The following is a 25,434-nucleotide window of genomic DNA, read 5'->3' on the forward strand; positions in this document are numbered from 1 at the left end:
AAGGTGGGTGTCTCCCCTTTAGTCTAGCATGTTACCACTTCATGTACAACTGTTAATTTATGATGCAGACTGAAACTCAACTTCTAATAAATCAGAAAACAAACACACCAAAAAAAGTATGAACTAAATACTAAATATAATGTATATAGCTTATGTCATAATTTAAACAAGTCTGTGTGTGTGTGTGTGTGTGTGTGTGTGTGTGTGTGTGTGTGTGTGTGTGTGTGTGTGTGTGTGTGTGTGTGTGTGTGTGAGAGACGGCCCAGCCAGCGAGGTTGTTAAGCCTGGAGGCGCTTGTGGAGTTTAACTCCGAAAAGGCAGCTAACCACAAGTTCCCGTTAATCTTATGATGGACATGTGTTGTGATATTTAAACAAACGATCTGTAAACGGTGAAATAAAAGCCTCTTATTTACGAGAGTGGTCTGAGAGACCTCCAGCTTACAGCGAGGTCTCCGAGCATGACTGTCTGAGCGACGAGCTAGCGGCCCCGGCAGGCGCTTTATGGAGCTTCTCAATTCCGAAAACTTTGAAGCAAATTGCCTATATTGCCTTTATTCAACATCTAAACAGTTCATTTCTTGCCTAAATCGTTCTCAGAAGTGAATTTAGTGATGAATAAAATGACGATGATTTTTAAAAAATTGTCCTGTTGTTGGTCTGTCTATGTACCGGAAACACCAATGGTTGAGGCACGTGTGCATCACTTAAAAGTGTCCCCTGGAAACATTTCCGTTGTGGGCTATTTGCATGTGTTTTCTTATTGTTGCGTGCTGTGGTTTATTTGCGTGTGTTTTCTTATTGTTGAGTGCTGTTGTCTATTTGTGTGCATTTTCTTAATGTTGCGTGTTGTGGCATCTCAGGGCCACCGTAGCATGTTTTCTATTTGAATCCCATTTCCTGCATTTCTACATAAGTTTAGGGACTATTTTGATACAAAATTATATATATATAAAATAATAATAATAATAATAATAATAATAATAATTATTATTATTATTATTATTATTAAGTTGATCATTATGATAAATTCTTTCAGAAAGAATAGTATTAAAAGATGTCTTACTTTCTTTATTGTTTAAAATAGGGGCCAATCCCCAAGGAATAAAATAATATCAAACGGATTTGAAAGTGTGGCGAACACAAACGGGATTTTATAAAATGGGTGGGGCGGCATGTCCCCATTTGTCCCCAGTGGAAATTACACCTTAGATCATACTGAAAAGTGTTCCTGTGTTTTGTCCACCACCACTTACATACAATGAGGGAGGCAGAATTTGAGAAAAACCTTCAAAATGAAATCCAACATATCACACCACTAGCCACTTGCATTGTGAAGATTTGTTCATGGAACTCCTAAAACCTCAATTTTTCTTTTAAGGTGTCCAATTTTCTGAGATAAAATAAAGTACTGGCTTCTTAAAACCCAGCAGAACTATGCTGAAGTTGCCATGGTAACACTGTTCCAGCTCAGATTAATCAATCTTGATTAAAATTCAAACCATTACTGTTATTTTCATAGTGTTGTTATTTAAAAAAAATGTCTGGTGAGAAGCACAGAAACCTGACATTATGACATGAGGAAAATATATATTTTAAAGGAAATACGATCTGACACAATTATTTGTGCTCAAATCTTTTTATTTATGTTTTCATTTTTCAATGTCAGTACGAAACAAAACAGAGCATCTCTGAAACCTTCATCCCACCCTCACGCAACTCATGAAACACCGAAAGGGAAGAGAATGGTTTTTTTCTTTACCATCAACAAAGAAAAAATGTCAGAAAAAGGATACAAGAGGAGTTAGGGGACTTTCAGTTGTGTGTGTGTGTGTGTGTGTGTGTGTTTGCGGGGGAAATGTTGAGCAAGTAGAGCGAAAATCTAACTTTCTAGAGTTTAATATTATATATAGAGCTGCCTTTGGCTTGCGAGAAAAATACGGCTTCATTACAAGTGTGTCTGATGTTTTTGGTAAAGACTACTCCATCCATCCATCCATCCATCCATCTTCGTCCGCTTATCCGGTGTCGGGTCGCGGGGGGAGCAGCTCCAGCAGGGGACCCCAAACTTCCCTTTCCCGAGCAACATTAACCAGCACCGACTGGGGGGATCCCGAGACGTTCCCAGGCCAGGTTGGAGATATAATCCCTCCACCTAGTCCTGGGTCTTCCCCGAGGCCTCCTCCCAGCAAGACTACTCCTTTGGCTACTAAAGTAGAAGAGGATCTAGACCGCCTGTGTGCCCTGCCTCTGTCACTGACAGCTCAAATAAGCTTAATTTAAATCATTGTTTTGCCCAAGTAGAGGATGCATACCCGACCTGAGCCTGACGGGACCTTAGTGAGAAAACTTGCTTTTGACAAAATCTTTCAATTAGAAAAAAAAGAAACACGCGAAAGTTAGATAAGTGATATTTTGAGCAAAGCTCAGTAAAAGATGAGCAAATCCTGTCTTCAGACAAATCCATAATAATGTAGTTCCTATGCCATTATTGAACCAAGTTCTGAATGCTGAGTCTGTACTTGGAGGTTTAAAAAGCTGCGGTGAGTATTGGAAGATTACAAGGTCTCTGCAGTCCAAAGTCTTCTAAATTCGATCGATCTTTTGAGAGAGTTAGTCACGACTGGATTGGTGTTAACAAATGTGGAAGGGAGAGAGAGTGGGAGCGTAGCATAGAATGTAACAAAATTTGTGAGGCTGGCTTTTCCAAAGAACTCCAAGCATTGTCAGAACTGCTGCACTTCCATTAGGTTTTTCAAATGTTGGTTGCCCAGTGTAGGGCTAGCCCACCTGTACGTTTGGGGAGTTGCAGGGCTGATTTCCGGGTATGAACGGGTATATTTCCCCACAGGAATTATCTAATCTAATTTGGTTAATTTAACAAAAATATGCTTTTGTAATGAGTACAGGAATATGCTGCAAAATATATGAGAACTTGGGCATAGAGTGCGGATCGGGCCACATTTTTTTGTCCGAGGCTGGCCCGCGTCCAACAGAGCAGTAACCGAACCCGACCCCAGCCCGACAAGCATTAAGATATTTATGTCTGAGCCCGACCTGAGCCCAACACAGTTAAAATCTTGTTTTTTTTTTATCATACTAATTTACTAATTTAAGTTTATTTGTGTGGAAAGCCCGCTTTTATTAAGCAACTGTAGTAAGGCATTCGGAAATGTCAACAGATGAGCGCATCATCGCTCACACGGGACAACAAGCCCACGTTAACACACCTACATAATAAGCTGTTTTAAATTTAAAATGTTCAATGCCTTATCGCGCTGATGTGACCGAGCCCGACCCGAATTTTTAAATATCTGTCCGAAACCGGCCCGGCCTGTTGGGTACAGTCGGGTACCGTCAGGTCCCGTCAGGCTCAGGTCGGGTATGCATCCTCTACTTGGGCAAAACAATGATTTAAATTAAGCTTATTTGAGCTGTCAGTGACAGAGGCAGGGCACACCAGCGGTCTAGATCCTCTTCTACTTTATTAGCCAAAGGAGTAGTCTTGCTGGGAGGAGGCCTCGGGGAAGACCCAGGACTAGGTGGAGGGATTATATCTCCAACCTGGCCTGGGAACGCCTCGGGATCCCCCAGTCGGAGCTGGTTAATGTGGCTCGGGAAAGGGAAGTTTGGGGTCCCCTGCTGGAGCTGCTCCCCCCGCGACCCGACACCAGATAAGCGGACGAAGATGGATGGATGGATGGATGGATGGAGTAGTCTTTACCAAAAACATCAGACACACTTGTAATGAAGCCGTATTTTTTCGCAAGCCAAAGGCAGCTCTATATATAATATTAAACTCTAGAAAGAAAGAGATTTTCGCTCTACTTGCTCAACATTTCCCCCGCAAACATACATACACACACACACACACACACACACACACACAGACACACACACACACACACACACACACACAACTGAAAGTCCCCTAACTCCTCTTGTATCCTTTTTCTGACATTTTTTCTTTGTTGAGGGTAAAGAAAAAAAACATTCTTTACCAAAAACATCAGACACACTTGTAATGAAGCCGTATTTTTCTCGCAAGCCAATTGCAGACTTTTTGGGAGGGGGGGGCTTAGTGATTGGATGAATGATCAATGATCTGTCTATCACATCAGACATCATCGTTTTGAACAAACAGTCCCGGCCATTACACACGTAAACAATGCCCGTAGCTGCCAGTAGCTCCTCTCTAAGCACTGATTGGTTTCAGTAAGCTGGAAGTTCAGACACAGACACATTACTGAAAGCAAGGCAAGATGGATTTTCATGTGACGTGATCCTGTGATTCTTGCATGATCTCGTGATATCGTGAGAATCCAGCTGCCGTGCAAGGTAGGGATGTAGAAACCCAAAATGCAGGTATGAACCTAAAAATGTCTCCTTTTAATAATGTGACTTAAGACAGTATACACTTTCTCAAGACTCTTCATGCAGAGAAATTGAACAGTAACTCTTTTCTCCTTGTTGTCCTGTCTTCTTCAGAACTGGAGATGCAGCAGCAGATGCTGCAGGAAGGATCCAGAGGCTCAAGTTTCTGTGGGCCTGAGACAGGGAAACACACCAACCTAGACTGTATTTCAGTCCCACATCAGAAGATACAAGATCTCCGTAACAATGGTAGGATAATGCCATTAAATTATGAATTATCCACTTGCACTAATACTAATTTATACTTTATTAATCCCCTTAATCCTGCAAGGGAAATTATAAAAAATTCACACTTTAGAAGACACACACAAGAATTACACACAGGCCTGGAATAGACACACATGCGCTGTACCTATTAATGCACAAATGGAGGGATGTCAGAGTGACGGGGCAGCAGCTGTCAATGGACAGGTCCGGGATTGTTCAGGTGCCGCAGGAAATTCTGCCAGATGTCCTTCATTTTGGCCGGATGTCCGTTACCTTCCTCTTTCTGTGTTTTGGAATTTTAAACTCCTGGTGATTTATGAGGACTATGGTTAACTGCTCCTCAGATCTCTGCAGGGTAAATCTAGACAGCTAGCTAGACTATCTGTCTAATCTGAATTTTCTGTTGCACGACTAAAACAACATTTGAACGTACACATGTTCCACCAAAACAAGTTCCTTCCCTAGGCTATTTTTTTAGAGGCACCGTTGCTCCCGCCAGTGCTTAGCACTGCCCAAGACGATTGTGATTGGTTTAAAGAAATGCCAATAAACCAGAGCACGTTTTTCCGTGTAGACTAGCCAGACCCTCCTCCACAGCGTTGTGGAGGAGGGTCTGGCAATTGGAGACTAGGGGTTTGGTGCTTTACTCAAGGAGAAAGACAGTTGTGTGAACTGGCACCTTTCCAGCTACCAGTCCACACTTTGGTACCCTCCAAAAGTACCCTCCAGTTCCCAACCCAACTCCCTACAGACTGAGCCACTCCCATAAACAGACTCATCTATCACAAGGATGAGTTTTTGCAAAGAGAGGAGACATTTCATTAACCTAAGTCTTGCAAGTCAATGACAAACTTGAGGTGAATGCATGTATAGCATAATTACACTCCCAAGGTCTTGCAATAAAGTGCAGATGGAGGCGCATTGTTTGGTTTTGCGGTAACCATTTCTCTTGAAAATTGAGTGATCCTAAATAAACAAACTACATTTTTCTTAGTTCTGTTTTTTTTTTTGTCTGTCTTTTGCAAGCTGAAGAAATGCCTCATCTTGCTGTTGTGTTGAATGTGCAGGCTTCCATAAGCTCACGTTGGTCAACATGTGGTACGGCTCTTTGCAGCCTTTCAATCCAGAGGGGAACATCACCATGGTCCCTACTGTCACCGATGGCAGCCAGAGGTAACCTACAAGCATGGAAAGGAATGCTTTTTGTTTAATTCATGTCATTTTCTACTGTAGGCCTAACATTACCACACCTGTCACAGTAGTGCATGTTTTGTACACCATATAATGAAAACTGAAAAGTGGTTTTGTCCACCAAAGTATTGATTAGGCCTTCACTTTTTTCAAAACTGACCTGAAAGAAATAGTTGAAATGACTACGACCTCTTATCACCGCATTACTGTATGTGTAGATGGCACGTAATGTGATAAAATGACGTCCACCACGGAAACAATTTAGGTTTAGGCAACCCAAGTATTTGGTTAGGTTTAGGAAAGGAACATGGTTTGGGGTCAAAATAAGTACTTAAGTTAAGTATGTTACCTTGGCTACGTGTTACATATTTTGATTTACCTTTGATTTACCTAAAGGTTAATCAAAAAAGTCAATGTTGACTTTTGGTTCCACACGGGACATGAACAGCGGCCTTCTGGGTAAAAGTCCCATGTTTGTTTGACCCATTCCTACCAACACGGACTTTATCGCTCTTTATACAACTCACCTGACGTTGAGAAGGGGCTGTGTTGAACCAGACATAGCCTACTTATGTCTACCACGACAAAGGATCCTGATTGACTTTCCATTAGCATTGTTTCCTTGGTGCTGGCACGTAATTTTAACACATGACTTGCTACCACCATGTAATGCACAGTTAAGAGTAGGGTTGTACAATTAATCGCAATTTTATCCAAATCACAATATGGACTAGTGCAATATCCTAATCGCAGGTGGGGCGCAACATTTGTTAAAGGCAAATTATGTGTCAAAGCATACGTCCCAGCCAACAATTCGTATCCTACAGGCTAAAGAAAGTAGTTTGGTACAGAAAATCACACTATAATCATTTTAATTATTTTAATTTTAACATTTTTCAATGAAAATAAGAATAATGATATGAAAATGATCACTCCCTCCAATATTGTGAATCAAATCGCAATATCAGTCAAAATAATCACAGTTAGAAATTTCCCTCATATAGTGCAGCCCTAGTTAAGAGGTTGTGGTCATTTCACGTATTTCTGTGACTTCAGTCTGCTCATGTCCCAAAATGTTTGTTGTTGTCTAGAATCAGGCACTATATGTTCCAGAACTACACTGACTTTCTGTTTAATCCACCTCCTTACCTATTCTGCCCTACAAAGCCAAAAGACCTTAACTCACCAGAGTGTGAAATTGGGAAAATTACTTTAAAGTTATCTTAATGTCCTGACAATTGAGTTATAGGTATAATATTGTAATTTTCACATTTTGTAGTGTATACCTGTATTAATCTATCTACAAAAAAATTTGACCGAAGTTACTGTATTCTGCCTTAGCATTGCCCACAAAATGACCGTAACTTCTATTTTATAGCACAATGTTAAGATAACAATGATAATTTTTACTTAAAATGTAAGCAATATTAATCCTATTGGACTCACTATGATACAAATGGCTTCACATGTATCAACATCATATGAAAATGATATACAGTATCAATAATTTTTTTCTGTATTTCATACTCATACTACCACACAGGCAGTCGCATGATTGATTCACACACTCTGACAGACGTCAGAATTAAGCATGAGAGTGTTTTGATGTTTTAATGCATATAAAGCATGTTCTTCTGTTTGGATATGAGGCACTAATTTAGACTCATTTCAAGAATGAAGACGTGAACATAAAGATGCCGTCATTCACGTGCATATTAAGTGACCACGTTGGTTTGTTTTGATCTTATAATACATTCATAAATGCTCTGCAGAGAGGATGGTTAGTTTAGCCAGCAGTTAACTTCACAAGAATTTGTCCACATTTCAAGATTTGTGGCAAACTTAGATAAACAGTTAGACTACAAACCGACAGCTTTTGTTTTAGCTTGTTTGTCAAAATTCGCTATTTAGAGTAGAGTAGAGCTGTGTTTGTGTAAAGAGCGCGGTGGACGAGCTTCCTACATGTGTATGCCTGTAGACAGGTGAGTGGATATTGATACGTATTTACTTGTAGGTTTTATTGTAGCCTACTTACAGTAACGAGCGTAGCGGTATTTTTCCCATAGGTATATGTGCGTCGTCCTCTGCTCTGTATGCGTGCGTGTGTGTGTGTGTGTGTGTGTGTGTGTGTGTGTGTGTGTGTGTGTGCAGCACAGGCAGCACATTTACAGAGTACCTTAACTCAATTTGAGCATTCTGAAGCGCCATGAAACTAAGAAAAAGAACCGTAGGCTTAACTGATGTTACGATATTCTGCCTTGGCTTCTCTACAGCTTTTGAAGTTACGGCAAAGACAACACACAATTTTCTCCCCAAAACAAAAATAAAAATAAAATTGACTCATGATATTTGTCCACATGATAAAGCAGATCTTTAATATTCATTAATGTTCATTTTCACATTCACGACATAACACAAACGGACCTGACATATTTCAAAAAATACAAATAAAAACGTTTTTGTGTAGCAGGGCACCTTTAAGATGCTTGGCACGTTTTCAACACCTCGTTAAAATAAAGTTCTACTTTAGCTTGTGGAATAAAGGTATCAAACTACATAACAGGGTAAGGGTTAAGTTACTCTATGCTACAATATTAACATGCAAACTGGACAGTGCTAAACTAGGGATGATTTTGGAAACTCATTTAAATATTCCATATTATTTATGTTAAAGGTACCATGACATGGTGCTCTTTGGATGCTTTTATATAGGCCTTAGTGGTCCCCTAATACTGTATCTGAATTCTCTTTCCCGAAATTCAGCTTTGGTGCAGAACTACAGCCACTAGAGCCAGTCCCGCAATGACCTTTCCTTAGGATGTGCCATTTCTGTGTCTGAAGCTATTGAGGAGGAGAGTGGGAGGGGCAAGGTGGAGGGTGGGGGTGTGCCCTTGACCAACTGCCACTTTTATCGTTTGAAAGCCATGATGTCTCTCTCTCATGGGTGGGCTAAATTCTCTGGGCGGGCAAAGCAGAGAAAGGGGAGGTAACCTTGCTCCTTATGACCTCATAGGAAGCAGATTCCAAAACGGCTCATCCGAGCTTTCCTTTTCTCAAAGGCAGAGCAGGATACCCAGGGCTCGGTTAACACCTATCGCCATTTCTAGCCAATGGGGGACCACAGACAGGCTGGGGGAACTCATATTAATGTTAAAAAAACTCAAAGTGAAATTTTCATGCCATGGGACCTTTAATGAGATTTTGTCTAATTATTTGCATCTGGTGGGTGGAGCTGCAAAAAAGCTAGCATATTGTGTTTGAAACGTTTTTTACATATATATGAAATTTAAACAAATCAAAGGATATAATATATATATATATATATATATGAGGAGGATATAAGGGAACCTTCAGCTAATGAGAAACCGGAATCATTGTGTTAAGAAACGTGTTTTCAAGGAATAACTTACTAATAAGTCTATATCTAAATCTATAATTCCGGATTTCGTTTACGTTCCTCTTTCTTTGTGTTGGAATTTTAAACTCCGGTGGATTTATGAGGACTATGGTTAACTGCGCCTCAGATCTCTGCAGGGTAAATCCAGACAGCTAGCTAAACTATCTGTCCAATCAGATTGTTCTGTTGCACGACTAAAACAACCTTTGAACGTACACCTTCCACCAAAACAAGTAGGCTATATTGCAGCGGCACCATGGCTCTGTCCGGCGCTTAGTGATTGGTTCAAAGAAATGCCAATAAACCAGAGCACGTTTTTCTCCCACCCCCGGAATGCTATGTGGACTAGCCAGACCCTCCTTTGCAGTGCTGTGGAGGAAGGTCTGGCAATGCGAGACCACTTACTAATTTACTTGCAAAAACAAATGTAAATTATATTTTTTTCTTTCTTTCTTGTTTCTTATAGTAAAACATATTCTAAATATTCATCCATTTGGGGGTATAGCTTGCTCTTTGCGTTCATTTTTTTAATGTGTGAATTTGTGTCCATAACCAGGTATTTGGGCACCATCCTGGGCTCTTCTGTCATGTCCACCACAGTGCTGGGAGACGATCAGCCGGTTAGCACAGCAGTTCGCTTCCAGCTCCAGCACAGAGTACAGGTTAGCAAAATCTCCCAAATCTCCACCATTCTTTTTTCTTAATTAAATATCATATTCCTCATATACTTTTCGATATTTATTACAGAATCCCACTGGTACTGTGTACGATCCAGTGTGTGCCTTCTGGGATTTTGATCTCACGTAAGTATCAATGAACGTTTTGAAAAAGTGTGGGCAATTTGGAGGCCTCATACTTCTCTGTAATACCAAAGTTATCTTACCTGTTTCATCAAAAGAATGGGACAAATGCTGCAAAAACCTTTGGACAGCAGAACATTGTCATTTTTGGCATTCCTGTGTGCATGTAGATATGTAAGAATGTGCTGTTTGTGTCTCACTAGTCCCGAGGGTGGTGGGTGGTGGAATACCAAAGGCTGTGATGTAGTCTCCAAAGAATATGGATACACTGTGTGCTACTGCAACCACACCACCAATTTTGCATTGCTGCTGCAGGTTTATGAAGCCCAGGTAACATTGCTTTCTCCAATTATCATTGTGTATTTTGCTAGACTTTCATCTACAGTATGCGCTGCTATTTACAGCTCATCCTTTGTGTGTGTGTGTGTGTGTGTGTGTGTGTGTGTGTGTGTGTGTGTGTGTGTGTGTTTGTGTGTTTGTGTGTGTGCGTGTGCGTGTGTGTGTGTGTGTGTGTGTGCGTGTGTGCATGCCAGAGGAGCCCGGAGAACGAAAAAGCTCTGCAAGTGCTGACGTTCATCGGCTGTGGAGTGTCTCTGTGTGGCCTCCTCTTCACCTTCATCCTCTTCATCGCTGTGGGGTGAGTCACACACATCTCAGAGTGCACTCTGTGAAGCGCAGAGGGTGAAAAGCATTTCATACAACCCTCGCAGATTCACATCAATAAATAAAAAGGAAAAAAAAAACAGCACCGCAGTGACAACATTCTTGAAAAATCCTGAGAACTATTACGAGATTTTCACTCAAATATAGTATGCTGAGTGTGTTTACATGGATGGATGGATGTGTGTGTGTGTGTGTGTGTGTGTGTGTGTGTGTGTGTGTGTGTGTGTGTGTGTGTGTGTGTGTGTGTGTGGTGTGTACTCGGGTATTAAGTGGCTAGGGGAGGGTAGATATTTTGTGAGGATTTGTGGACCACAGTCAAATTGTTTGTCTTTATTTACCAATGGACCGCACGGAGGTGTTGCGTATGAAATTGAAGATGATGTCAGATTTCACTCAATATTCTAAAGTGTGTGTGTGTGTGTGTGTGCGTGTGTGCGTGTGTGTGCAGTGTCCCTAAATCCGACCGTACCACCGTCCATAAGAACCTGATCGTGGCTTTGGGCCTAGCTGAGTTGCTGTTGATGTGCAGTGATTGGGCATCTGCCAATGAGGTGAGACTCCACTCATGACACATTTGAAGTGTAAGTATTCATGAGATAAAAAAAAAATTCTTTCTACGTTCTTCTCAAAACAAAAATGTGCTCGTAGACAATCACATTTCTCAGCCCGAGTTTAGAACACACAAGACTTGGCTGGAGGCAGTGGCGCCGGCAGGATTCTATTCCATAGTACGCACAAAACCATACGCCTGCTGCAACGGTTTGCTACGCCTAAAACCAGCTGTTTTTATCAGGCTACATTTACATTGCTATGTTTTGGTTTAAAAACGAATATCTTTTGCTACGTTTGCCCCTCTCATCGTCCCTGCTCTGGCGTTTCAGAGCCCCTAAACCGGAGTCATTTGGAAACACTTCTGACCCCAACTAAAGATGGGATAGAAATGCGATGCCTCACTCTGTAGCTAAAACAGAGACCTGAACACACAGGGTGAAAAGAGGGTCTGCAGCACTGTGCAGTACAACAAAAATATGTAAACCTATTCTGGTATAACCTCAAAATACAATTATGAACCTGAAATAGTATAATAGCATAATATGGGCACTTTAAAAAAAACAAGACATTCAATGTTACATTAATACTTCCACATTGTCAGTACAATAAATAAACACTATTTAATTCATAATTCAACATTATCAATAAAATATAGTACATAAACAACACAGAATTAACCCACATTCATAACCCTACTATCATATGCAGCTTAAGATGATATCTTTTTGAGTAATTGCTAATTTTAGTCTCTTTTTAAAACTGATCTCACTTGTTATCTTTGTTAAATGCAGTGGTAATATGTTCCTATACATTGCATTCTTCATGGCATTCCCATAAAAGCATATCCAGTGTTGTGATAGTGCCTGTCATGTGTGTGTTAGCTGTGAGTATAAGTGTGTAGGTAGAGACAGATTTTTCTTTAACTGTATACTTGACCAGGCTATATGTCAGTTTAGTTTTTCTTGTAACGTTAAAATATTATGCTGAAGCATTTTGTAAAACCCTAGGCTTCAGGTTGTTGCAACAGTTAAGTAGCGTGATGGCTGAAGGAGACACATCTCTATTTACTGATCTGTTATGTCCATGACAGCTGTGTTATTCAACAGAAATGCATGAAAACAAAAGCAACACGGAAGAAAAGTAAGAAATAACGGCATGTTCCGCGTAGCATCTGAGCAGCTGACTTCATATGCAGCTATACAGGCTGGGAGAGACAACATGTTCTTTACTCAACGTAAGAAATAACTAAATGTAGCAAATCATAATTGCCGCATTTGCAACAAGGCACCATTAAGTATGAATTTGTGGTAGACAGCGTTTCACAAAGTTTATAGAGCTTCCCCCTAACCCCCAACTTTCAAAGCGGCGTTCCTTTTAAGGGAGTCTGGGCACTTTCTTCAATCGATCAATCCTCTAAGGATCAAATTGTGTTCACTGTTCAATTCAATTCAATTTTATTTATAGTATCAAATCATAACAAGAGTATTCTCTAGCCACTTTACAGACACTAGACCACTCTATTATTTACAAAGACCCATCATTTCCAATAATTCCCCCAATAGCGATTATTTAGTGCAACAGTGGTGAGGAAAACTTCCTTTTAGGGAGAAACCTCAGACAGGTGCCGGTTGGGGGTGTGATGAACTGTGGCAATTACAGTTACAATTAAGATAATGGAATTATGACTAGAAATAGTAGTTGTAGGAGGGCATAGTAGGACGTAGCAGGACCACAGGTGACAGCGGCAGCAATGATTTAGGTGCATCCAAGGAAAACTGCGTGGCGAGAAAACATAAGGGCTCCGGGAAATGAGCTTCTGAGAGATAAGTTAGTAACAAGCATTTCTGGGACATGACTGTTAAATTTCACGTGTTTACTGATAAGCCTACTGTGAACATAGCAGAGAACAAAGCAGAGCTGATGTCAGCTGCTGCTCCTCTGTGCCCATTTACAAATTGTTATCAACAGATGTGTTGTAATGCCTGACAAAAAAACGTTATGCATGGTGGGAACAGGATAACGTTACTTAGTTACTGTATCCACATAAATGGTGATTATTTATCAAAACTCTCATTGTGTAAATATTGTGGGAAAGTACCAAGAGTCAACCCTCCAATATTGCCGCAATATCGACATCAATGTATTTTGTCAAAAAATATTTGATTTTCTCTATTTAACGGCCAGCTCTAGACCCAGTGCACAAAACACCTTTGTACTGTATGTGTTTAATGCTGTAGGCAGCGTGCTTCGTGGTGACTGCACTACTCCACCTCTTCTTCATGGCCTCCTTCTCCTGGATGCTGGTGGAGGGCCTGCTGCTCTGGAGCAAAGTCGTGTCCGTCAACATCAGCGAGGACCACAGGATGAAGCTCTACTACATCATCGGCTGGGGTAAACTCTCATCTCCCTTCACTGACTTGTCAAGTTGGAGTTTGAATTATGATGTGGTAGTCTATATCAACGACGTTTAATTCCCGGCATTGTTCTGGTGCCGAAACAAGAATCGCCCGCCTGCCCATGGAATCGGTTTACTGCACCAGAAAGCAGCTGTTCTTATAATATTCAATATGTATGAGAGTGTGCTCCTAGCTTACTTTTATCGCATCATAATGACCAGATCATGAAAATATTTCACTGAAGCGTAGAGAGAGAGAGAGAGAGAGAGAGAGAGATGCGCTCAGAGCAGACAGCTGTCGGCGAGCCTGTATGGAGATATGAATAACATGATTTCTCTGTGTGCCATGTAAACATCATATCCTGAAAATGATCCAAAACAGGATGAGCCTCATAACCGCAATAATCGTATCCATGTTACCACCCGTGATTCAAACAACATGCTAATAGCTCCGTCCGTGGGTTCAGCGATACTCCGCGTCCAGCAACCAGTTTATCTACGGATCGAGTCATAAAAATAAACATTGCGATTAATAGTGGAAGGGTTGTTCGTGAAATGAGAAAAACGTGCTCTGGTTTATTGGCAATTCTTTAAACCAATCACAATCGTGACGGTGCCTCTGCAAAATAGCTTCTGGAAGGAACTTGTTTTGGTGGAACATGTGTACGTTCAGAAGTTGTTTTAGGGTGTTTTCACACCGACAGCCTTTTGTTCGGTAAATTTCGGTTGAATCGAACTAGAGTTTGTTTGCCCTCGGTGCGCTTTCAATCAAACTCTGGAGCGGTTCGTTTGTGGTGAGAACGTGATCCGTACTCGAACCGCACCAACTATACATACTCCGTAAGTCTGAGCTGATGTCTCCTGTAGTCAGGCGTGTTTAGCAAGCTGCGATGCAGCAGAGCAACAAACTGTAGCAGCTTGCCGTGTTTCTATCACAGAAATAGACTGCGGTCAAGCTTGCCGTCCGTCGCTCGTATCTCCGCGCTCAAACCAGCTGCCGCTACAATTGGAGACAGACGCCGGCAGAGCAGAGCGAAGTCTCGGTGACCAGAGCAGACGACGAAACAACGTCTGATCATTTTAATGAAATGAGCTGGTTTGAGGACTAGACCAGGACACAGGACCTTCTTCCTGTATTTACTTTCTTGCTCCCGCCCCCCAGACACATCCGACCAACAAGAGGGCTGGACGTTCTTGCCTGATTTATAATGACGCATTTTGGTACGCTTGAATCTTTCCAGGTGTGGAACCAAACCAAACCAAACCGAACCGAGGGCAAATCGCTCCAAGTTTACAAACTCACCAACTGATTCGGACCAAAGCAAACAAACTACAGGTGTGAAAACACCCTTAATTGTGCAACAGAAAACTCAGATTGGAAAAAAACGAGCTTGTCACGGTTTCAGCAGGTGGACCCAAATGCAAACCTCTTCCAGGCAGAATTGCAGAACAAACATACTTTATTTTGACTCCACAACTACAAACTCACAACCACAAACGAACAGGACTCTCACAGGACAAACAGAGAGCGATGAACCGACAAGAGACAAAGGAACACAGGGGTGTAGAAATACACAGACCAATAAACAGAAAGACAGGGGATTGGACAAGACAGTAATGAGCAACAGGTGAGAGTAGAAACGGAGGGAAACTAACGAGGGGAAGTGCAGACCATATAAGGGGATGGGCAGAGACAAAGGCAGATGACAGACAGGTAACAACGAACACATGGAACACAGCAACAAGCATAAATAACACCTAAATACACAAAAAGGCCACAAGAGTGGCACAAAGGCAATCAGTCTCAGCCGGATCCTGACAGTGCTCTGGTTTATTGGCATTTCTTTAAACCAATCACTAAGCGCCTCGGGAAGGAATTTGTTTTGGTGGAACGTGTACGTTCAGAAGTTGTTTTAGTCGTGCAACAGAAAAATCTGATTGGACGGATAGTCTAGCTAGCTGTCTGGATTTACCCTGCAGAGATCTGAGGAGCAGTTAACCATAGTCCTCATAAATCCACCGGAGTTTAGAACTCCGACACAAAGAAAGCGAAAAGGTGACGGACATCCGGCCGAAAAGAGTGAAATCTGAAATGATGTAAAGCCTTTGGGAGCTGCTAGTGGGGCTCTTAGACTTTTAGGCTTGTTTGTCCCATCCACTGATGATTTATTGATGTTAACTTATATCACTACTTAAAGAAACATTGTGTGGTGGACATGATGTGATGTCAACCCTTAACCCAGTTTCTTTTTTAAACATCCTGCAGCTGCTACTGTTCACGTTCCCCCGAATCCATCTGTGAGGGTGTGTTATGTCGCTGAGAACAGTGTGTGAATAAGCACCACAGACACTCAATATTACAGTAAGGTGGCCCTCTCAGCTCTCCCAATGCAGATGTGCCCACTGTTCCTCTTCAGACTAAATATAAGAGAACAGAACAGACTAAATATGTATTGAAACGCGCTGATTATATTGTTGTCACAACATTGCCACTGTTCATTTTCTTTTATCATTTGGTTTTCCAGGACTACCCGTTCTAATAGTTGGTGTAACAATGGCAGTATCAGTGGATGAGTACAAGGCAGATGATCACTGCTGGCTCAATGTGAAGACTGACACCATCTGGGCCTTTGTGGGACCTGTTATATTTGTCTTAGCGGTATGTAATCGCTGCACTGTGTGTGTGTGTGTGTGTGTGTGTGTGTGTGTGTGTGTGTGTGTGTGTGTGTGTGTGTGTGTGTGTGTTGGCGGTATGTAATCTCATTGTGTGTGCGTGTGTGTGTGTGTGTGTGTGTGTGTGTGTGTGTGTGTGTGTTCACCTGCCTCCTGTACTTTCTTCCCTACAATTCTATGTACTGTAACTGACATATGTATAGGTATTTTGGTCATGTTTATTTGTGGACCTTTTTGAAACAACCTTTAGCCTTTGAAAAGATCATACTCTTTAAATCCAGGAAACCTTGAAATTGTTTTGTGTTGCGAGTATCATGGTGTTTGAAATGACTATTAAAATATTTGAAAACTAATCTATTCAAAATGTTTGAAGGAGGAAGAAGAAAAAGAAGGGGCCGTAATAATATATTTAATCAAGCCTGCATTCATACAGGGACAGCATACACTTTGTGTTAAAGGATAACTTTATAACTTTGTTTTTGTGTCTAAGTGACTGACTTGAGCAACAGTCTTTATTATTTATTAGTTGTATTTATTATTAGTTGTATTAAGCGAGAAATAGTTAAGTTATTGAGCAATGGCACACGTTCAATTTCTGTCCAGTTAAAATGCTGTTTTTGCCACTTACGTGCTCATATTGTTATTCCAAGTGATCCCTACAGAGATAGACCTTATTTGTTGAAGAGTAAGATCCTTTTTGTTTAACATGAAACAGCCCTAAAGTCACCAAACACACCAGACTCCAAAAAAAAAAAAAAAAAAAAAAAAAAATATATATATATATATATATATATATATATATATATATATATATATATATATCAGTCCCTCCAGAAAAACGTGATTATGCGATCGCATAATTTAATGCATAATCAGCCAAAGTCCGCATATTTATGCAAGGGCCGCATTTTTTCAAATATGCCGCACTTTCGCCGCATAAGTTGCCGATTTCCACGCAAAATATGCGGGGCTTGCATGATTTCATAATCCCCGCATTTTCGTTGCAAAAAAGTCACATATATCTTAGCAGAAAGTTGAAAAATGTTGTGTTTACTTCACACAAGAGCAGCTATTTCCCCCTGTTGCCATGGGAACGTTATGAAGTGACGTAATTACTTTTATTCTAAAAGTATTGTTTATTTAATGGAGTCTGGAATCTTACTCTTTAATCGACAAGGTCTATCTCTGTAAATGCATTTAACATTTTGCTGTTAGGCAACAGTGCTAACCACTGATTGCACCTAGTGATTCTTTACTTAAGTAAACGTACTAAAACTACACTGGAAAAATACTCTGTTGCAATTACAAGTCATGCACTGAAAATGTTATTTCAGTAAAAGTATGTAAGTAGCATCAGGAAAATGTACTTAAAGTATTAAAAGTTAAAAAAAAAAAATCTTGAAAAATCATTCCAGCTGGACTTGGAGGCTGTTATATTGTTGGCTAGTTTAGATTTTAATAAAACATCAGATTTTATAAACTACATGTGTTTGGTGTGCAAAAATCTTAATGTGTAAAGTAACAACACGGTCTCACGGCAGTTCGTGAAATGGTCACGTTATTTTGAATCTATTGATGCGTGTACAACAACACGTTAATCTCGGTTTTATTTTTTCCGTGGTGGCCAGCACGAAATGGTCTATATTGAGATTAACGGGGAAAGCAAACGTCACACCCCGGGACACTAAGCCGACAATAAGGGGATGGCGGAGGTTGGGTTTAGGAAAAAAACAACGGGGAAAGGACGCCTCAGACGGCGGGACACGGCCGCGGGGGACGCGCGACAATAACGGGACGTAAACGGGGAAACAAAACGCCACAAGCGGGACGCGATCCCACGGCCTCCGGAGTGAAAGCCCTGAATTGTTTGACCCCTCCACCACCTCAACCGACCTCCTTATGCGGATTTTTTCGGCATTTCATACTACTCGCTACCGTAGTCGTGCTGTGATCGCGACATATGCTTCCCATTTAAATACGTAGGTTTACATTTTCATGCTGGCCACCACAAAAAAAAACCCGAGAAAAACGGCCCTGTGAACACAAATTAATAGATTAAATAACGGGACCATTTCGCGAACTGCCGTGAGACTGGGTTGCAAGCAGTAACTAAAGCTGTCAGATGAATGTAGTGGAGTAAAATATACAACATTTCTCTTTGAAATGTAGCGGAGTAGAAGTAGAAAGTGGCATGGAAAGAAAAGACAACTAAAGTACAAGTACCTGAAAATCAGTACTTGAGTAAACGTACTCAGTGCTGTCAACACACAACACAAGATGAGTCCAAAGATCGCAGAAGATTCTTGAATACTGGGCTTCCATATACTTTCTCTATATTCTTTTTTTCCATCGCAGATAGGCGAGGAGCAGCGATAAGATGAAATGAAGGGCATCAGCTGAGAAGTGTTTAGTGTGATTTTTGCACGCAGCCTAAGGAGGAGGGTAAACGTGCCCTCCTCTGCATGAGCCTTGAGGCCAAGTGGATGTGCAGCGGCCCGTCTCATGTTTGCTGGAGGTCATGTGTGATGCTGTTGTCGTGCCACCCCCTTCCCCAGGTCAACGCAGTTGTGCTGTTCCGGGTTGTCATGGTGACCGTCTCCAGCGCTCGCCGGCGCGCTAAGATGCTCAGTCCAAGCTCGGCAGCGAAGATGCAGACCTTTGACCTCACCTGGTGAGATACAACGGCTTCTCTACCTCTCTCACTCCCCCGCCCACCCCCTCTCCTCCTGCTTTTTGTGCGCTCTTTTTTTTTTTTTTTTTTTTTTTTTTTTTTTTTTCCTACCGCGCGCCCACACTCTGTCTCTCACACTCCCTCTCTCTCACACAGACACACATACTTGCTTGTTTCCTTTTCGGTTCGAGCCAGCCACAGTCAATAGAGACAGTGTGAGCGTTTGGGAGTTTACGTCGGGAGTCTGCTGTGGGAGTTGGAAGGGCTTATCAGCTTAACACCTGGTCCCAACACAACTGCATGCAAGGGCGTAGGTTTAGTTTTTATCATGGGGGGGGGAGACACACACACACACACACACATTATAACCGGGGGGTCTGCGGGGTCCTCCTCCCCAGAAACCTTTTGAGTGTTAACCACTTCATATCCTGTGTCTGAAATCGTTGGAATTCATATATTTACTGGTAAGAAGGGCTGGGTCCAAAAATCCACTATACGGATATTCATTTGTTGGGTAGCTGTTTGATTTTTGATTTTGGGATTCGAATATTCGTTTTCAGTTTTGTTATTCCTTCAATACTGCAATAAAGTTAAGAGAGATGCAATTTATGGGGAAAATCAACCCTAAGAAACAGCCCTAATAAGGATATATGCATGGTTTGAGCCCCCTTAACGGTTATTTTTTACCTCTTTTTGGGGAGTGGTTTGTCTTTCATATTTTTTGAGGGGGGAGCAATCTACCTCTTCTAAATATTCCGGGGGGGCATATCCCCTGCATCCCCCCTGAAATCTAGGCCTATGAATGCATGTATGTGTTGTGTGCACGCTGCATCTTCGTCATTCAGCCATTAATCATATTAGTTTATGAGTGCTTTTGTGTTATAGCTTCCATCTAGCAGTGTTTTGTTCTTTTTAGGCTCTTTACAACATGAGTGTCTGAAACATGACGTGGGATCAACAGTGAAGTTACAATAAGAGCTACAAAGATGAATCAATAAGTTGTCAACTGTAAAATTAATCTCCCACTATGTTGATAATTGTTTAATTGGTTAGATTTCTTTTTTATAAAAAAAAGGAAAAGAAATTCTGATTCAGCTTGTTAAATGTGAATATTTTCTAGATTCTTCACTCCTCTGTGACAGTAAACTGAACGTCTTTGAGATGTGGACAAAACGAGACATTTGAGGAAGTCATCTTGGGCTTTTTGGGAAACACTGAGCCACATTTTTCACCATTTATGACACTAGCTGTGTTCGACACCGTTCCCTATCACAGAAATAGTGCACTATATAGTGTGTATTTTGTAGAGGTGTTTAAATTCTCTGCGGTTAATTTCACTCACTATTCTGCACAATGCACTGCTAATTTGAGTGTACATACAATGTACCCTACATTTTACTCCCGTATACCACAATGCAACGTGGCCATCTTATCCCAGAGGAGAAGCGGAAGCAGAAGCAGCCGCAAAAACTGAAAAGGAAAAATGGAGCGGATTTTGTTTCTAAACAGTGGAAATGTAACATGCAACATATATATATATATATACACACAACCTTTTACTATTCTCCTGAGTGCTGGGTTTGTTTCCGGGATGTATTAGAAGTATTTTTGTTTTTCCGTTTGTCTACATGATGCTGGCCGCGCATCTACCGCGAGTGTCCGAAATCTCATTTGGTCGTTATAGGGACCAATAACTACTAACATAACATTGGTGGTGTTCCCTTTTAAAATACAGATCTTAATTAATTTGATTAATTTATCTGGTATCTTTGAAGGAACAAAAGAAGGGGTGGAATTTGAGCACTGACCTGTTTAACCAGCCCTTATTACAACAAATATAAACAACTGCTATTTAAAGTATAATAGAATTTATTTAACTTCCAAATTATGAATTGTCAATCAATAGTTCTTCAATCAATAAACCTACATACTTGTTACAAACTACAACAAAACAAAACAGCAAACGTAGTGTGCGTGTGTGTGTGTGTGCATGTGTGTGTGTGTGAGGAGGTGTGGGTATACAAAACCCAAAAATTCAAGAAAAACTCCACAAGCACCCATAAAAGGATTTCACGAATTAGTAATTCAAGTTGTTGACGTCACTAAACTCAACCTCCTCATTCAGGTTCTGGGGTTGAAAACTTATTATTATAAAAAAAAAAGCTTCTATAGAAGATAAGTCCTAATACATAAGAATGTATTTCTAAAAAAAAAAATTTACGTCAGATGCGAACCCAGCAGCACAGCGCACTAAGAAATAATACTGCGTTTTAATTTTTAATTGTGAAAAGTGTACAGTTTGAATGAAGCGTGGAGGACCGGAAGCTGTCACGGCGGTTTCTGTCGGTGTTCAAGTGATTTTTCGTCATTTTGAAGCACCGCCGGATGTGAGACCCATAGGCGTCGATTTCGGTGGGGACGGTGGGTACGCGTCCCCACCACATTTCTTCATGAGTCCTTTTGTATCCACCACTTTTTTTTAAAACCTCGAACTCAATTTAGTTGAAAAAAATAAAGTTCATAACACATAGGCCTATAATTCGTTATCGACAGATACCAACAAATCCACAAAAAGCTCTATCCCCCCCACAGGACAGGCACAGACACAGCCGCTCTGCTGCGGACCTTATAGGACGTATGAGAACCGTTGGGAGTCAACCCACAGCCGCTCCGCCGCCCTGCTGAAAATGTGAAGCAGAAACGCTTAATGTCAGATAACGTCCATAATAATAGGACTTTCGGTTAGATTTTTTAACATTTTTCAGTGGTTATGATGAGCAATATGAGAGAGAAATTTGGTGATCATTGATTGTTGTTTAGGTAGTCCTGCTACATTCAACCACGTTAAGCTTTTTCCTTATAGGCTCTAATGAAGCAGAAACGCTTATCAGATATCGTCCATAATAATAGGACTTTTTCAATTTAACGGTAGAGAGAGGAACAAGAGGGATTAGGAGCATCTTCAGCCAGAGAGGACATTATTTCTTCAGCTTATTCTTGAGTTGTCACCCCGGTTGGAGATGGGGCTTGCAGCAGGTGAATTGGTCGTGCAATTAACGTCATCGCTACACTATTTCTTAGTAAAACCGAAATTAATTAAACTGCCTTGTTTTCTTTTTACCATGGCTATATGACGCTTACTGCAGAATGGATTTCAAGGACTTTGCGTGCCGATTAATGGCCTCCAAAGTTTATATTATTTCTGTGAATCTTTAAATTAACATGTCCTAAACATGAGTTGAATTTGCACCGCAGCGCCGCCACGCCTTGATGCTTGCGTAGTTCGCACCCTGCATTAAACCACGTTAAGCGTTTTAGAATGCCTGTCTAATGGTTGAAAACTTAAGGCTTCTTCTTCTTAAAACGTGTCAGAGATCACCACATTTTTGAATACATTTTTAATAAGTTACATTAGTAATCTACAGGACAGCGTCTTTCAAAACATGACCTGCACAAAAGAGAAAAAAAACATCAATATCATTGTACCCAGCACTTCTGGAAATGCACTTCCAAATGCGTCTCTGTCCCCAGCACCTTTCAAACCAAACTGACATTCCATGGTGAGACCCTTCGTAGTTCAATACAAAAACATCAAAAATGGCTGCTTGAGTGAGCTGCACAAAACTATTTAACTCCAAGAGGGCAGTAGTGGTGCTGGGTTGTAGCGCAACGTGGCTATGGGCTAGCCGTTAGCAAACGTTTGTGTGTGTGTGTGTGTGTGTGTGTGTAGGTTAGCATGCGAGGAGAAAGAAAGAACACACTTAGAGAGAAAGGAAACACAGTCTTGATTTTCGGGGCTCTAACAAAAAACACTCCTCTCGTTCACTCAGGATTCTTTGCCTAACGTGATGTTACGGCCAAGGTCTGAGAAACTTGGCTAACGAGTTTAGCCTCTCTGGTAAGCTAACAGCTGATCTGTTCGCTGAAAGAGTAACCGGTCTCTTTGTTTGCACAGCGCCGCGAGGCTCGTCTTGTTCTCTCGCTCAGCTCGCTGCGGGAGCTGTGTAGCATTTACAGTTCCAATAAAGCTACAGTCTCAACACAAAATATTCAACAATCTCCCGTGATCTAGGACCTTCACAGAAATAGATTGGACTCTGCAGTCACAATCAGATTAATAACCAAGGCATGCAACAGTAGCACTCATTAATCAAATCATATTCAAACTCAAATTCATATTCAAACACAATTGCAGCATTAGCAGTCACTAACATCTATATCTCTCTGACCAGAAACCTCAAGCCTCTTAAAAGTGAATTATACTAGCCGCATCGAAGGTGGCGCGCGGCATCGTGACGTCAAAATCACCTAATATCCTGCCGGCGTGCCCGATTTATGGCGCCCTAGCATAGGTCACGCACGGCTCTTTTTTTTCAGTGGCACACGACAAAGCGGAAACAGGAGGCATGAACGAGTTCGCCGACAACCGGATGCCAGGACTCTCAGAGTGACTGCAAGTCTGTCTTGTAAACGTACTGGGTTAAGATGAGTTCTTTTATGGTGAATGAAAGGCTTGATCCGACGAAGCAGGTCATCCAATGTAATCGAAGCATGCTGCTGCCGGTTCTGCCGTTGTTTACCTTTTTCTTCTTCTTCTAGTCCGTAGAAAGAGCAAAGTCGGTAGCCTTTGCTCATTAGCGCCACCGCTGTTCAGGAGAAGACTGCAACTAGTGTCGCAACCACCAGTGCGGGTATAAATAGTCACGGCGATTTCATGACGTCACATATGCGCGCGCCAGCTGGGCTGCGGTTACTGTAAAGCACGCATAACTTGTATGGTGTGAAGTAGTAGTAGTAGTAGGGGCAGTAGAAAAAACGTTGTTTCCTCTTCAGCAGATATGAAAGCACGGGGCGCGTGTTTCCCAGGATCCAAGATGTTCGCCAGAACACCAAAATAGTCCACTTTCGTCCAGAAAATGAACTAAATACAGCACAAACGTTTCTCGTGCAAACCTGTAGCGACCGAAGCCACCGGGTGAGGTGAAGTTTTATATTACGGCCACCGGACATGGATTCACGCTGCCTTTGGGTTCCACTTAGCCAATGGGAATTCCGAGTTCTTTAGAAGGTGTGAACTACAACGTCTGTAGTTTTTAGACCTCGGACACGGTTTGAAACGACCTCCCCTCGTGGAGTTCTCATAGAGGTGGGAACTTTCAGGCTGCTACAGTTACAGACAGGCCTTTCTCTTTGTTTGAAAAAGCCACGTTTCTTTGTCTCAGAAAGTAGTCAGGCGGTGGAATTGCGTGAAGGCCGTTATCCCTTTGTTTGTGGCTACATGTGGCTACATGTTTTGTTTTGTAAGTGGAGTTTTTAGCCAAAAGCTCCAGTCGAAGAACTAATCTCCGTTTAAAGTAACGCGGCCAAACCATCAACATTCTCGTATACTGGGTATTAACAGGAGGCAACATGTATACTCCGCCAGTTGCTGGTAGTTGCCATGGTAACGTTGGTAAGTTTCTGAGCGATATGACTCAATCAGGCATTGGCATCAGTGGTGGTGTTGCCAAAGGTCTCCGCTTGCGACCGTTGAGACTGTAACACAACTGCCAACCCAAAACGGGGTCAGAGGTGTTTACAAATTCCTCCGGTTTAGGGGCTCTGAAACGAGTAGGGGGCATGCGAGGTGTAAATGTAGCAAAAGATATTCGTTTTTAAACCAAAACGTAGCAATGTAAATGTAGCCTAAGAAAGTGGACCACATCACTCCAGTTCTGAGGTCTTTATACTGGCTTCCTGTCTTTCAGAGAATTGAAAATACTGCAGTTGCTTAATAAAGCATTGAATAGTTTAGGGGCAAAATACATTTGCAATTAACAGTCTTTAATGTTTCATCTATTGTTGCTAAAATGTGCTATACAAATAAAGCTGCCTTGCCTCAAATGAGCCAGCTTGTAGTAAAGAAACATTGTGCTTCATTAAAAACACGTTCATTTACTCTTTCAACCACTTTGCCTCAACTTATTGCCAGTCAGAGGTCTGTCAGGTCTGTCTTGTTGCTATGGTTACAGGATGACAGTACAAACATGTCTAGTAATTCTGCTACTGTATAGTTATACAAGAAACATTTCCAGCAACTTAGCCACAGATGCCATATGCAGGTGATTGCATTTCTGACAAAATATATAAATATGCACAGGCATCAAGGGTCATGACAATCCACACATCTTGTTGTTAGCAGTTGTCCGTGGAGCCACTTTATACCAAATACATGGTCCCAATGAAACCAATCGACAGACAGGTCTGTGACGTTTCCAGAGCATTCAGAACAATTATTTGCAATACATTTTTTAAATGTAATTCGGTGATCACCACTAACATAACTATATCACTTTCCTTGTAGTTGGGTGGCGGCAGACATCTCCGAGATGTCTCTAAACCTGGACAAATGCATTTAAACTGTCCCTTTAACACAGTTAAGATAACCCTGTAGTTGATCGACCCTGAATACA

General features: G+C 41.4%; 1 protein-coding gene across 2 annotated transcripts in view; it reads left to right on the forward strand.

Annotated features, from left to right (window-relative positions):
* Window positions 1–25,434, forward strand: part of adgrd2 (adhesion G protein-coupled receptor D2) — a 53,506-nt gene that overhangs the window by 13,895 nt on the left and 14,177 nt on the right. For both annotated transcript variants that reach the window (XM_028578800.1, XM_028578801.1), the window contains exons 5-14: window positions 4,488–4,622; window positions 5,708–5,813; window positions 9,785–9,890; window positions 9,976–10,031; window positions 10,232–10,358; window positions 10,562–10,665; window positions 11,140–11,242; window positions 13,481–13,634; window positions 16,164–16,297; window positions 18,867–18,982. In XM_028578800.1, the coding sequence (XP_028434601.1) occupies window positions 4,488–4,622; window positions 5,708–5,813; window positions 9,785–9,890; window positions 9,976–10,031; window positions 10,232–10,358; window positions 10,562–10,665; window positions 11,140–11,242; window positions 13,481–13,634; window positions 16,164–16,297; window positions 18,867–18,982 (1,141 nt within the window). The remainder of the gene's footprint in view (window positions 1–4,487; window positions 4,623–5,707; window positions 5,814–9,784; window positions 9,891–9,975; window positions 10,032–10,231; window positions 10,359–10,561; window positions 10,666–11,139; window positions 11,243–13,480; window positions 13,635–16,163; window positions 16,298–18,866; window positions 18,983–25,434) is intronic.

This window comes from Perca flavescens, chromosome 5, assembly GCF_004354835.1.
Source record: "Perca flavescens isolate YP-PL-M2 chromosome 5, PFLA_1.0, whole genome shotgun sequence".
Taxonomy (NCBI): Eukaryota; Metazoa; Chordata; class Actinopteri; order Perciformes; family Percidae; genus Perca; species Perca flavescens.